Source organism: Strix aluco, chromosome Z (assembly GCF_031877795.1).
Source record: "Strix aluco isolate bStrAlu1 chromosome Z, bStrAlu1.hap1, whole genome shotgun sequence".
NCBI lineage: Eukaryota > Metazoa > Chordata > Aves > Strigiformes > Strigidae > Strix > Strix aluco.
In genome coordinates, this window is record NC_133971.1 from 20,505,656 (window position 1) to 20,520,911 (window position 15,256).

Here is a 15,256-nt window from a genome sequence, read left to right on the forward strand (position 1 = left end):
CCTGAGTTGCAAGATGTCAAAAATTTTACATTGTGTAACTGACACTATCAGACCAATGACTGCAGCCAAGAATGCCCCTCAGGCTTAAAAGATGATGCAAAATAGAGGAACTGCACAAATTTAACCTCAGGGTAAGTGAATGACGAAAATCTCACAGAAGCAGAGTAGAGCTGATGTTGGAAAGAACTTCTGAAGATCATCTAGTCCAGCCCCACTACTCAAAGCACAGTCACCTAGAGCAGGTTGTCAGTATCTTGTTTAGGAAGGTTTTGAGTATCCTGAAGGATGGAGACCCCACAACATGTCCGGGCAATGTTTCGATGTTTGGCCACTCTCATGGTAGAAAAAATTTTTCCTTACATTGGAATGGAATTTCCTGTTCTCCAGTTTGTGGCCATTGTCTCTTATCCTGCCCTTGGGCATCACTGAGAAGAGACCAGCTCCATTTTCTTTACTCCTGTCCAAAGTATTTACTTTGTCAAGATACCCAGCCTTCTCTTCTAGAGATTAAACAACTCCAGCTCCCTCTGCCTTTCTTCATAGTTTTCAACACTTCCGAGGAATTCTCAGAAGAGATTCAAAGGTGTAACCAGTCTTCCAACCGGCTTCAAGAAAGATCTATAACCTCCAGGAATCTGAGGATGTTAAGTAGAACACCAGTCCGTGAATTGATAATTATGTTACGCTTGGTAGTGGAAAGGAGCAATTTTTTAAGTGAAGTATGTTCTTAAGCTATGAGAGTAGTTTGATTCAAGACCTTCTGGAAGGCATGGACCTGGGAGTTGGCAGGAAGCTTCCACGCTACTTCTTTATTGGAGGCTCTTCATCCCTCAATCTGGGCTGTTGCAAGGTCTCAGCAGTGACAGTTTCTCTCAAATCAGGCCCAGCTGAAGACATGACAGAATGAAAATAGAGAAACTGCAATGAAGAATTCAAGAAAATGTTAAGATTGCTGATTTCCAAAATAAATCTCCACACTAGATGTAATTGATCTGGAGAGACTGTCAGTACCGATCATAAGGAGCTCATCTTTAAATACAAACGGGGTGCCTTTTCCTGGAGATCACTGGGGCATTTAGGGAGGGAGAGAAGAATACCACATGCTACATTTCTCCTGTGTTCCAAACCACCATGTGGAAGCAGCTGGCACCACTGACAGCAGTGGTGTCTCCAAGCTCTACTGGATTTCTCTCATCTATTCCTGAGGCTGCAAGTATGCATGGCACAGTAAGGAAAGAAAGCCTACTTTTCCAGCCCACTGATGTAAAATGGGTGTGGGCACATTAGAGAGTAGCCTCTTTTCCCTGAGGCAAGTTTCTTTTTCTTATGTGATATGGACTCCTGGCTAAATACTTCAAGGTGATCCATTATGTCCTTGAGACTAGAAATGTCTGACGTAGCTGTGATGCACCTTTCCGGTAGAAACCTTTTGACCAAAGGTTAAAACTCAGTGATTTTCTAAGAAGCAATAAAAATATCAGCAATTGCTGTCACAGGAAGACAATTCATTACCACAAATAATTTTAAGACTACTGATGAAGCTCAATCAGGGATTAGGCTTGGAAAAGTTGCAGAATGTTCTGAGACACTAAGCAAAAAAATCAAAGTAGCAATAACATCACAGAAGGCTAGTGAATTAAAGTGGTTTCTACAGCCACATATTTGAGAGGAATGGAGAATGAGAGGAGACTGAACTGTTTTGTAGTTTAATGCTGTGCATTGGACAGAATGAGCACCAATGCAAGAAAAAAATTATTGGATGTAATGTTTGTGTATCAATATAATCCCTTTTTTAACCTGCATATAGACATGCTCTCAAATCAGAGCAAGTATCATTTGTTTTCAGAATTTCTTCCTGAAATATAGTCAATATTATATCTCTCCTTAAGAGCTTGCAATTCTTTGTAAATAATGAGCTTTATGTTTCACACCCTGCAGCTCCTTTGATTTTCCAAAACACAAGTATTAACACAGGTTTAACTGACTAGTAGAGATCTTTACTTCAGTATGCAAACATCCTGAAGTTTTCTTCATTTGATGACTGATCACATAAAAAATGCAAGTCTTTTTCTGTATCCAGCATTTCTTTAATTGATTATAACCAAACTTGTTTGTAAATTCCCTATGGCATTTTAACTAGTGCTTCCTATATGATCTGGAACCTGACACTTGAGCATACTACTATTAGACTTCCCTATTGCCTGCAGATCTAATTAAATCCAAGATGATTATAAGAAGTTGCTCAACCTAGTCAATCTTTTGCTAAGGGTTTTCTAGGTTTATTATTTTTTCTACACTGCCTGCTTATTCATCAGGTACAAAGGTTGAACAAAAACAAAGTGCTGTTGCACCATATTATTTCTTGTCAGTGCACTGAAAAATCTATACATGTGTACATATGCTGCCTCTAAGAAGCAACAGAAAGGTAAGATACTTGGCACATCTTTTTCAAAATGTAGACAAAGATTTATTAGTATAACTTTGTTGCTAACTGGAAACAAATACATCTTGAGATACATTAAAAGTTCAGGAATTACTATGAACCTTGGACATGCCAAGTTGTTAAGTAAATTGTACTTCAGTAGAAAGCCAGGGAACAGTCCATTTCTTCTCTGAAAACCAGACTAGCTGATTATAAAAACTCCATTACCTCCCCAAATCTGCCTTTTTTTTTTTTTTTTTTTTTTTACAAATGTAAGAAAACCAGTAGGAATTACATTACTATTAAATGACAAAATATTCAGAAGTTCTCCAAGGAAAACTTTTATGAGAAAATGCTTCTAATTACAAGGAAATGTCAAGGTATTACCAATGTATTGCCAAGGCTCAGTTTCTTTCCAAAGCAACTACTTTAAACAGCAATTCTTAAAGTCTGGTTCTACTATAAAGCTAAACTGCAATTAAAATTACAGATGCTCTCCTGTTGTTCTACTGATTATAGGGATTCACATACACACACAATGCAGGAAATCAAGTTTCTAAGAAAATCCCTAACTTTTCAGTAGAAACTAAAGTATAAAATAGGAACTGGTTTTGACTTAGACATATGTAGAGTGAATTTTCAGACAGGAAAAGGATTTTTCAACCTAATGATGTCTCCTTCATTCAGACATTTTAACTTTTTGCTTGAAGTTTTGAAAAACTTTTAACTTTCATTTTCAACTTGATTGTTATTAACTTGCAGACTAACTTTAAAAATAATATTTTAATATATTTTATCCCACTTTATTAAAGACAGTATTTTTCTTGGAACCTGCAAACAACAATAACACTATTAATCTATATTTCTAGATTGCCTGGTTAAGGCCTGCTCTCTTTCTGAACATCTTGGAAGTGGTATCTTTAAGGTCCAAGTATGCCACAAGATCCAACTGTTAACATAGTCTATACCAGGATTTCTCAAACTGCATCATGTTTTTCACTAGCAATATACAAACTGGCTCCAAAAAGTATGCAAGCCACCAGTACCGTCACTGACAAGAACAATACCTAATACAGAACACAATACCACAGTGGCTGCTGCTGCTGCTAGTACCCCTTGTCCTTGCCACTGAAAATGTCTAACAAAAAGGTTTATGAACTCTTTTTGTATTTAAAGTAAATTTCCAATGGATCAGAACAGTTTAAGTGGCATTTATCTTCTTCTTTCCAAGAAGTTAGCAAGTTTCCAGTCTGATTCTGTTAGGTGAATGAGGTCAGTCCTCAGACACACAAATGTATAAAAGAAATCAGTATCAGACTTGACCAATTTGTTCTATGACCTCTTCCACTTCATACTGATCAGGAAAGGCATCCTGGCACTCTTTAAGGATTGGTGGTGTTTTTTTAAATCTGACTGGCTGCTTATATTTAGCATTGTTCATGTAAATGAGCTTTCTCATGTAACTTTGCCCTGTCTTCTCTATTAAATTCAGTGAATACTCTACAGCTCAAGATACTACAGGCACAAATAAATGTCTTAAAAGTTATCTTTTGGGTCTTTTTCAATCTTGATGATAGAAATCTGGGAAGGAGATATTGAGATTCACTTAGCCCACTATCTTTTCTCTTCAGATGCTTAATAAAAAGTGTAGAAATGAAGGTATAATCTACCTTTTATACAGCATTTTAAGTCTGGCATAAACATGAACTGATTTAACATCTGACAGAGATAGTTTAAATGAGTAGATCTTGCAAATAATGCCTGATTCAAAGGTTATGGGTGAGTGACGCCTTCTCTGAGAGATGTTAATGTCACGGTGAAAACTATTTGTCAGAAAAGCTTTCCTGACTCTCAGAAAATAAGGTTCAAATCTGTACAGAAACTCCAGCAGAAGAGATTGAACCATGTTTGCTTAGTTCCAAAGATCAGAGCCACAGCTACACCTTCATAATACAGAGGTGCAGGTTTATGTCATATAATATACGTTATATTATGGATAATAAAGATATTAGAAGATCAATCTACTAATTAAAATTCACAAGAAACGCTGAATAACTTACATAAGAACATAAGAGAAATCTGACTGGATAAATCAACCCATCTAGTACAGTATTCAGCCTCTGTCAGTGGCAACAAGAGAAATTTAGGGAGAATATACAAGCCTGAATATGTTCTGCAGTTTACTCCTATCATAGTCTTTCAGCACTCATAACTGCTTTAACAGGGATATTAAACAGTACATCCCTGCCTATTCATTTTACATATTTATGAAACTGCTATGAACTTGTCTAATCAATCCTTTTTCTATTTGCTGATACAGTCTGCTCACTGGACTTTAGGTTTGGCTCAATACAGTGAAAGCTGAATGCGTTAATTCTGATAACCTATATTTTTCCTCTTAATTTTACATTTCATAGTATTTATGCAGAAAAAAATTATTAAATTATCATTGAAATAAGTGTACCTATTAATCTGTTAAACTACCACTACAGAGGACAGTGGTATTTGGGTCCTGGTATACAAAAGTATTGTTTTTTACTAGGCTGTAAACATGAAACTCTCTTGGCTTGTGATCTCGGCTGGAACACTGTTTTTGAATCCAGTCACTGCTGACTGCAACATTACTTCTCAAACTGTAAGTTTTCTATGTATGTAAATTACCCTTATTTTTGAAAGATACACTAGAAGCTAAAGGCATTTTAAAAACTACCTTATAAACACAGAATTCCTGAAGAAAGAAGCACATAGAAACAAATAAAGACATATTTTTCTGTGGAATGGACAATTAGCTGCTGGCAGTCATTGTAAGTGCATGAATAACACTGAAACATATTTGAGATGGTTTTATATCTTAGTCAAATCTCTCTGCAGTCAACCAGAATGCCTCCTTTACCTTTACATCATTTTGGAATAGACATAAAAAGCAACAGTTTATTTGGACAAGGCCAACTACTGCTCAAGTTGGAGATCTACTGAGTTTGAAGTTGCCCAAGTGAGGTCCAAATGTATATAAGAAATTTTAAAGGGTTTTTTTCAGAGATTAATTTAATGCATTTTGCATTTATTGGGGAATGGAAGGGAAGGAAGAAATCTTGATTAACAGTCAAATGATAAAACTGGTATTGCACTATTTGCTCTAACTCACTGCCTACAGGTCCAGTACTGTACCTACTGCTTGGTTCATCTTTGGTACAAACATGAAGAACAAAAAAACCACACAATGGGTACACACAGTATAGAAAGGGCACTCCACCTACATTCGGTTTTAAATAAGCTATCTAGACTCAATCTGGTCAGAGCAGTAACAAACTGAACACATGCTACTTATTTAGGAAGAGGGATAACACAACCAATCTGTTTCCAGTACTTGGAATCTCCTTTAAAGCCAGTTCAAGTATCTTGACACTCAACCATAGTCTGCAGTGATGCATACATATTAAGAAATCTGCTCTTTTCAGAAAATAAAAATGTTTCAAGGTACTGAGAGTAAACACTCTCAAACCTGAAAAGACTGAAGCTATGCTAAACTTCAATCCAGAAAACCAAAATTAAGTGCCATATTTATAATAAAAATATATACTAAATGTATTGTTGAAGATCTGCTTCAAGAGTAAATATAGCTGGTTTTAAAACAAAACATTTGAAAAAGCACGTGTGAATTAATTTGCAGCCTTGAATCTGCTTCCTCTGTGACACCTTCATTCCAGGTCATGTGGGAAAGGAATCCTTTTTCTACTCAGTCAACCTTTACATAGAATTCTAAAACAGACAGCTTTACTAATTCCAAAATAGTATGCCAAAGTGGTTATATTTTGGATGATCATCACATAAAAATAGTTTCATCTCAAAAAGAGTTTAAGCACTAAGTGATCTGGAACTTACGGTCTCTATACACTCGGATGATTCAATCCCCTGTATCACCAGACCATGAATATATTAAGAAGAACATAAATAAAATTGCATGAAAAGCAGTATAACTTTTCTTTTAAAATGGTGGCATTAAAAATACAATAAAGCTTTTTCATGCCCCTAACAGACATCACAAACTCCTTCATCACCAGACTTCCCTACAGTATTTAATTTTTGTCATTCTCTTTTATTCAACAGGTCACCTGTGAGATGTCTGGAAAGAACCTCTCTAATATCCCCACTAACCTTTTCCGAAACATTACTAAATTAAGCCTCAAAAATAATAATATTATTTTAAAAGATAGTGACAAAGAGATTCTTCAAAGTTTTATTAACCTCACTGAACTTTATCTGAATGAAAACATGATTACTATACTGTATAATGACAGCTTCTGCAATCTGACAAAACTTGTAATTCTGGATATCAGCAACAATCATATTAGCAGAGTTCATAAAGCAGCATTTGCAGGATTAAATCAACTGTCAGTGTTGAATCTATCCTATAACAAAATTACTCAACTAGATTCAGATGTATTTACTTCGCTAAAAAGTCTGACAGTTTTAAATCTACAGTATAACTTTCTGAAATCTTTGAATATAAAATCATCTTTTAAATTGATTAGAATTGTTTTAGCTGGAAACCCATGGACCTGCTCCTGTGACCTCCTTGATTTACAGATATGGCTAACTGCCTCCAATGTGACAATGGGTAAGTTTTGGTAAGAGCAGCATTTCATACTTTTTTATATCAAACAGCCTTATCTTGTTTTTTTCTGGTCTGGATAATATCCATCATCATCTTATCTGTATTTTGCAGTAATACATTAGTTATGCATGATTTTTTTTTTTTAATTGGAGTGCCAATTAATTGACAACATTTCATAGCCTTTCCACTCCTCACATTCACAGAAAATGAAGACAACACTACATGTATATTTCCATCCACCATGGAAAAATTCTCCATCATGACAGCAGCTATCCAAACAGGGGACTGCAAAATTGAAAAACCTTCTTCAGAACACACCATAACTTCCAATTCTGTCATTATGCTTAAAAGTAGTGCCTTACTAACAGCTCTGACTCCAAACAACATCACTGGAAACAATGGAACACATGCAGGTAACATACTCATGTTTTGCTTTACGGCTTACAAGCTGTTTGATTTGCCATTCCACGATTTCATATTGTTTTGTATTCCTAGTACACTGTAACTCTTCCATAAAAGCCAGGGCTACAGAACATGCGTATTTCCAGGTTTTGGTATAGTGTACACAGACTATGGTGAATGTGTACGGAATACATGTTCAAAATGGATAAACCACACCTGAATTCTCAAATGATACTACAAACGTGATGAAATTTCAGAGGCTTGAAATTCAGATAATTGTCCAGATCTCTGCCTAAAAAAACTAGCAAAAAAAATCAAATACTTCTTCCAAACTAATTGCTTTCTAGACATAGCTGTCGTCTTAAAATGTGAAAGAGTGAGCCTATTAATTTACTCCTGCCCTCAACTGTATTCAGTGTAAAGGACATGGATGTGCACATCCCATATTCTTTGAAAATTTCCGTGATAGTCTCCTTACTTTTCATCACCACTCTGTAACACTCCAGCTCTTCTTTTGGTAAAGTCAATTTTTTTTTTTTTCTTACATGCAAATTAATGTTCTTCTCCACTCTTCCATACTGAAATGCTTTACTTCTTGCTTCTGGCTAAAGCAGAAGCAATATCAATCTCCAAATACGTACACAAATTGTAAGCCACCACTGCCACACACTACTTCTGCTGTAGCAGCTATAATCTATTTTTGGACAGTGGCTAGAATACAAAAATCAGCTTCTAAATGAAGACTACTTGCAACTACAGTCTATTGAAATTTTTATTATAAAAGAAATACAATTGAAAGGATATGCCAAACAAAAAATGTAATATTTTAGGGTGCAGATATCATCACTGTACAGAAATTTAAGCCTGGGAAATAGAATTTGAAGTCAATTACTGTTTTGCTTTTTACAAAGCCCAATCTTGGAATTTAAATTTTGAAAAAAAAAGATTATTTAATCTTTTGTATGTCCCCAGAACTTTATCTGACTTTGAAACTATTATTTTTCATAAATATGCATGATGGATTTATATTGCTAGGAAATAGAGTTGTACATGCATTTTTGGTCTGAGTGATGTTTCTGACTCTCTAATAACATAGCGACAACACTCTACTAGAGCTTTGGAGATGCTCAGTAAATTCCCCTATCATTGTTTATTTTGTGAGTTATCAATTTAAGTATGAAAAAATTCATATTAGAGTTCTTGCTAGTATTCCTCATGAAGATGACTCTTCTTTTTTTCCTGTTTTAAAGAGTTACCACTTCTTGGCAAAAGTTGGACCTTCCTAGCGGGTGTCCTAGGGTTTGTCCTAAGCACTACACTCCTGATTTTTACTGCTATAAAATGCCCAACATGGTACCACTATTTCATCAGCTACAGTCACCGTCGCCTGGAAGAACATGACTCAGAGATGTCTGAACAGGAGTTCTCAGCTGACATGAGTTCTTTTCCTACAGTATCGCATACAAACAACGAGGATCCCATAGTAATATTTGAGAAAATTCATGCATTTGTGCCTGGGGAAGATGGATTTATTGAGGATAAATACATAGATTCTTATGTGACTGAGGAGAGTTAACGTCTTAAACAACGGATGTTGAACTGACTTTTCAAAACTTGTACTTCCATATTACACTACTTATGTACAATAGAAAATGAAGCTAAGCAATCCATCTCCTTTCATCTCATCAAATTCATAACAAGATACTGATGCATGAATCACAAAATGAAAAAATGTCGTGATGTGCATGCATTAGTGGCACAACAAATATTTCAAAACATGCTAAAAATACTCATAATCCACCTTTTATAAAAACCTATTTGGTTACTTATGGTGGGGAGGGGGAGAGCTTGCTGTATATTACTTAACAGGAACAAGTCTTTACAAAGCAGCTTGTGAAGTTGTCATAATCACTAATGCTTTAATTGTGAAGAAGTCCAGAAAGGAAAAATAATTTCTCTAAAATATTGAAGCAGACCACAACTAGACTGGGGAGTGAATCCAAACCAGTGGTGTCACAGCTCAGCAGTCTATCGGGCAAAACTAACAGAATCAGAGAACAGAGCATTGTTGGGTTTTTTTTACCTGAATTAGCAGAGCAAGAAAGACCAACTGCTCCATTCCCTTAAATGTGTCTACATGCAGTACGATAAATTATCATTACCACATATCTAATGCATTTATGCCTTATTTTGCTACTGAACCAAGTCTTTTCATATTTTTTTTAACACTTAAAAATGCATTCATGGATAGAATAGACAGATGTGCAAGCTATTGAAAACCGCAGTATTATTGAAAAGTGACTTATTATTAAATCGTAAACTGTTTTTAAAAAGTGCTTATTTATACATGAAATCTCATCACTGAGATTGCTTTTACTGGCAACAAGCAGGATCGTATCTTTTTCTCCTAAGCATCTCCTGTCCCTAAAACATCTCAGAAACTCACCCTCTCAGCCTATCACTACACAAGTCATTCTCATGGCTTACAAATTCTTACTGCAAGCATCTCACTGTCCTCATCTTCCCCTCCACACACCCCCTACCTTATCAGACAGGAATCTCGGTTCTAGTTCCCACTCCTTGTTGCTTTCCCCACTCTGCTACTCTACAATATAACCTCCAAAATGCAGGACCCTTGACAGCAGGTTGCCAAAAGACAGTAGTCTCCATTGCCACCTAACTCCCCCTGAATGACATGGTAAGTATCTCCACAGCAGTTACTCAGAAGACTTTAAAGCTAGGAACAACAGCTGTAGCCTGGCACTGATTTACTCAGGTATCACTTGTGGCATGCATCGCACTATTAAGGAACTTCTGAATCAGATAACACCTCAATTTTGTGAAGTTCAGTTATGATTTTAACAGCTTTGGAGAAGTATACGTAACATGATTTGGAGAAGCATACATTGTACTTACGTTTGTCTTTCTGTGAAAATTTTATCCACGCTCTGAGCATCTCGGTCATTCTGAACCTTTAACTTTAAAAAAAAAAAGATATTTTGATATAATATATAATAATAAACAGATTTTATACACAAATTCAAAGTTTCCTTTAAATGAGCAAGAAGCTGCTCAGAATGCAGTAGAGGAAGAAGCAGCAGAGGCTGCCTGCTCCAGAGTTTTTTATTAGTTGATACTGAGGAAAGACCTTCTGAAATTGCAGTCTTCCACTGGAAACCAAAGGAAGTAAGACGGCATCTCTAAGTTTGAAAAAGAAATACAATCAAGTTTGTAATAAATCAATTCACTTACTATTATTGTGGGATCTACAGTAGCCTACAGACAGAATGAAAATGTAACACTTGCAAAGCATTCATGACACGGACAATTGTGACTTCATTTTTCAATCAAATGCAGGGAAAAAAAAAATATTGTTTTGACGGAGAAATACTCAGGTGGTTTTTCAAGCTACCAAAATAACCTTTTCTAAAACTAGTTTCTTTTGCTTATGGGCAAAGTGATCACAAGAAATGGAACATGCTTAATGCCACTCATGCCTTAATACTTAGAGGAACACTCTATCTATGTTAGAAAATAAAGAAAGTAAAGGAAGAACAAAGCTCATTGATTTTGTGATTGGCCATGTCAGAGACATACTTAATATTTATTACACTGGAATAATTTAAAAGGCAGAAGACAAAAAGAGAACTACATTTCCAGAAGACCAGGCAGCTTTACAAGGCAGTGGAGTCCAGTGTATTTGCACTTCATAAGACTAGTGTTCTATGCTCCCAAGACAAATAAAGAAGATATTTTAACACTCATAATTTGAGTTGGGATGACACCCTTTTCAGATCTAAAATACAAGGTATCATGGGGCTGTTAACGCAACACTTCAGACAATTGTCCCACTACAAATATGTTGCAAATATTATGCTTAACTGGAAAAAATGGGTAAGTTTTAAATTAGTGCTATGTTTTTTTAGATATATCATACATTTAAAGCACCAAGAATGTGACACACACCATTTCACTGTTCTAACATAGCAAACAACATAATTTTTACCATATTGTAGTCTCGAATAACTTCTGCCATATCCATACTGGTGTTAAGTATATCCACAACCTGAAATGAGACAGAATTCCAACTTGTTATTGCTCTCCCTTTTTTTTAATTACACAGAAAAGAATCGGACCAATATGTACCAACTCACAAAGCACTCATGAAAACATAGCGATTTTCTATTACTGCAAATAGAAAAACCATGATTTGCGAATCTGAATAGAATACATGCAGTTTCCAGAAGTAATCATCATTATATGTAGTTGTATAAAACCCACAAATATTATGCAGCAGTAATTTCTTAAATCCATATGCAACTGCTTCTCCTAATGTATTTTATACTTCCTTTTTTTCTTTTATGTTTTTCTTAGTTTCCATCTTTTTCCTTTCCAATAACTGAATAAAAGGCAGTATTAACCAGTACATCTTTACAGAGCAATGTCAATAAAAAAAGATAAAAAAACAGCATACCATGTTGTAGTCTGCTAGCTGACCTTGAAATTCTTTGATTTCACCAGCTAAAGCCTCTGCCCTAAATACAAAACAAAAAGTTAAACTTAAGGTGGAAAGATTTGTATATGTAAAAATAAAATGATAAAAACGATTATTTAACGGTTCCTGGAAGCCTCCAAAATACCCGAGAATAGTCTCATGACTGAGAATGTTAGCTCTGCATTACCTGCAATAAATCTCACCTTTTTTCATATGACAAATAGACAGCCTTCTCTTGCTTGTACATTTCTACTTCTTCCTGCAGCTTGTTAATTTCTGTTGTGAGCTCATTTGTTTTGCTTCTGAAAAAAATAAACAAAAAAGAATCATTAACATTTGAAGTTACAACTAAAACACAGATAGAAATTATATTTTACTACAGGAGATGTGCAGTCAGTATCTCTTTCTTGCACTGCACCATGTTTCAAATCAGTATTTCAAAGAAGAGCTGGACAAATGAGGAAAAAAGCAGAGTGGTTCTATCAGATAAGATCTTAGAAGTTGTTAGAAAACCTGGATATGAAAGAAAAGTTTTAATTAGCTTTTGGTCCCTGCTGGTGAAACAGATGTGAATTATTCTCAAATGGACAGGAAAAAAAATAATTTCACAGAATGTGGATACAATCCACATTTAAAATGGCATCTTTTAGGACTGATTTTATTCAACAAAATCATATTTATTCAAATATGATCAACTGACAAAAGTAGAGAATGTAATACAGTTTCTGCAAGGCCTTGCCTTTGTCAGTGTTAGCTCAATGTATAATCCAAGTAAACCACCGGAGACATACAGTAAAAAGTGCTTAGTTTGTGATGCTACCTCGTACTAATGAAGCTATCAGACCTACCAAGTGTTACAGGTGGAAGCTCAAAATCACTGACCTTCCTTTTTCTAATGATGTGGGAGTGTAACTTAGCAAGCTTAATAACAAAATGTCAAAGGAATCTACTTGTACTTGCACATAAGCATAAGATTCCTTTCCTCCTACAAACTATATGCAAAATGACCTTAAGTCCTATAACAGGACAGATTTAATTGTAAGCGAACACCACTTATCCCATGCTATTGTTAAGCACAACAAACTTCATGTCACAAAGGGAACAGAGCACTAAACCTTCTGCAGTTTGAATATGATGTTAAGACATACCTCAGCAGTCCAAGGTAGTATGTTTTATCCATTATCTGTCTCTGAGGACCTGACAAAGAAGAGTAAGATGATATTTTGTTAAAAACCAACTAATTTCTATGAACTGTAAATTATGGAAACAATCTGCAGAACTTGCAGGCAAAGAACTGCCACCTTCTGTGTTCTTAAACAGATTTTAGCTCATTAAAACAAATGAAGGCAGAAATTCATTTTAGACTGTTGTGAAGACAAACATTACTTTTTCAGCTACATGAATAGTTACTATATAACACAGTATTTTAATTATTCTGCAGTGATGGGAGAAGACACAATTTATCTTGTTCTATTCTTTTGAATGATTTTTAAAGACAGCTCAGGCACAGAAAAGCTTTTGTATTTTCTGACTGCCAAGAGCAAAGAAAATAAGAGGGATGCTTTAATCTTCCTTTCTCCTACTCCTGTTAATCATAAGCTATTCATTAATTTGGCAATGAAAAGTTTTCCTTTAAAAACCTAAATATTCCTTTAAAATGTTTGCAGAGACCTTGATAGCTAATTTCAGTAAAAGAATACCTTTCATTGCAGTTTTCATTCCACTTAATCCCTGTTGAGTAACTGGACGGTCTGCTACTTTAATCTGAGATGATAAGACTCCTCCAGTAGTCGAAGAACCACCACGAGAACCAGGTCTTGATGTACTAGGAGGCATCTATAATAAAAACAAAACACAAACCTCCCAACTCCAAATTAGGAATTTATTATCCTTATGCAATTGCCAAAGCAATTAAAAATTCAAGTTAGTCTCAATACTATTTCTATAATTATCTTTAGCATTTATATCTCTTCAGGGAAACAAAGCTTCAGTCAAATGTCTGCTGCAGAAGTGTAAGAGATCACCTTTGAGCTGTTCCTTGTTCCCTGTCTGCAACATTAATGCTACTAAGGTCTCCCAGGTGAACTCTTGATGCAAGACCTCCTTGACCCCTTTCACTCAAAATTAGAAAATAAAATTCTCTACAAAACTAAAATCTTAAAATGCTTCCCGAGAAACTATCACTCCAGTTACGATACTAAAAAGCAACAAAAAAAAAAAGGATAAAAATCTAAATATATTGAAGTTAATGTTAAACATTTTCATACCCCTGTTCCTATTCTGGGTGCTGATGGAGTCCTTGATGAAGAGGTAGGCCTTGCAGTCAACCCTATTCCTGCTCTTGAAGAAGGACGAGCTATTGGAGGTCTGTGACTGCTGGCCATATTTGTTCCTTTTTGAACTTCTCTCTGGGAAGGATAGAAACAGTCCTTTAATTTGCACAAGTTCTTCAAAACTACCAGAGATCAACTCTTTAAAGCTTAATTCTTCCCCGTATTAAAAGGAGTTTAGTTTTCTTTAGAATCACTTGCTTACTGGAAAAGCATGGTACGAGACAGTGCTCAGAAAGGACCACAGAAGGTCCGTGAGTAAGGCGAGACAGCAGTCCCTTTTCAGCGCGTAGTCAGTCCTCAGTTTATATTGTTAAACAGATAACTCCTCGTAATTCCTGTGGCATTTATTGTTTCAGCATCTGCCCACAGAATTCCAGTCTCTTTCTCATGAAACAAACCGGTTAACAGCTGCCGCAAATACCCACTGGGGTTATCTGGAGAGAGTCCTTCGGGCATCACCCGTCACCAATGCAAACCCAGACTGCGCTACCCCTGACAAATCCTGGCAGCTCGCACCAGCCCCGTGAGGAGTTCCTGGCCAGACGCAGTACAGAGATGCGCTGACGCTGCCAGGCAGTTTCTCGGAGGCGCCTGTGGGACGGCGATACTGTCGGCCACGACCTGAAGAGACAGGAAGCACCCGTGTTCCCCCGGGGCACTAACAACCCGGCCCCGAAAGGCTGAGGGCGTCTGAAGCCAGAGAGGCGCGGAGGTAGCCGCGCCAATGGCCCTCGCTACAGAAGCGGGAAGCTCCGCGGAGCCGCAGACAGGCGCGGGACCCGCTTCCCGGCCGGCAGCAGCCCCTTCCTCTCACCGGCCTCCCCGCCGCCATTAAGCGTCCGTCGACTGCAGAGCAGGTATCGCAGCAACCGCCCAGCCAACCAGCGCGGCGCCCGGCTGCTATCGCGAGATCCAGAAATCTCGTTCCGGCCGCCCCGGGGCCGTCGCCCGCCGCGGCCCGCGGCGACTCCACCCCCCCCAGGGCGCCT

At 36.8% G+C, this 15,256-nt stretch overlaps 2 protein-coding genes across 5 annotated transcripts in view; one reads left to right on the forward strand and one right to left on the reverse strand.

Moving 5' to 3' along the window:
• Window positions 1–15,238, reverse strand: part of IFT74 (intraflagellar transport 74) — a 38,516-nt gene extending 23,278 nt beyond the window's left edge. Inside the window, exons 1-9 of one of the 4 annotated variants that reach the window (XM_074813325.1) lie at window positions 15,082–15,227; window positions 14,693–14,888; window positions 14,202–14,342; window positions 13,635–13,770; window positions 13,083–13,131; window positions 12,138–12,236; window positions 11,914–11,974; window positions 11,446–11,505; window positions 10,356–10,417 (exon numbers count right to left, since the gene is read on the reverse strand). In XM_074813325.1, coding sequence (XP_074669426.1) covers window positions 10,356–10,417; window positions 11,446–11,505; window positions 11,914–11,974; window positions 12,138–12,236; window positions 13,083–13,131; window positions 13,635–13,770; window positions 14,202–14,318 — 584 coding nt within the window. In that variant the 5' untranslated portion in view covers window positions 14,319–14,342; window positions 14,693–14,888; window positions 15,082–15,227. Of the gene's footprint in view, window positions 1–10,355; window positions 10,418–11,445; window positions 11,506–11,913; window positions 11,975–12,137; window positions 12,237–13,082; window positions 13,132–13,634; window positions 13,771–14,201; window positions 14,343–14,469; window positions 14,889–15,081 lie in introns of all 4 variants that reach the window. The other 3 variants (XM_074813324.1, XR_012621738.1, XM_074813323.1) reach the window with 3 other exon arrangements.
• Window positions 1,132–9,015, forward strand: LRRC19 (leucine rich repeat containing 19). The gene is given in 7 exon segments (XM_074812961.1): window positions 1,132–1,227; window positions 2,316–2,402; window positions 2,405–2,425; window positions 4,965–5,057; window positions 6,530–7,040; window positions 7,241–7,450; window positions 8,690–9,015. Coding segments are annotated over 7 exon segments (1,344 nt in total).
• Window positions 15,239–15,256: the final 18 nt, after the last annotated feature.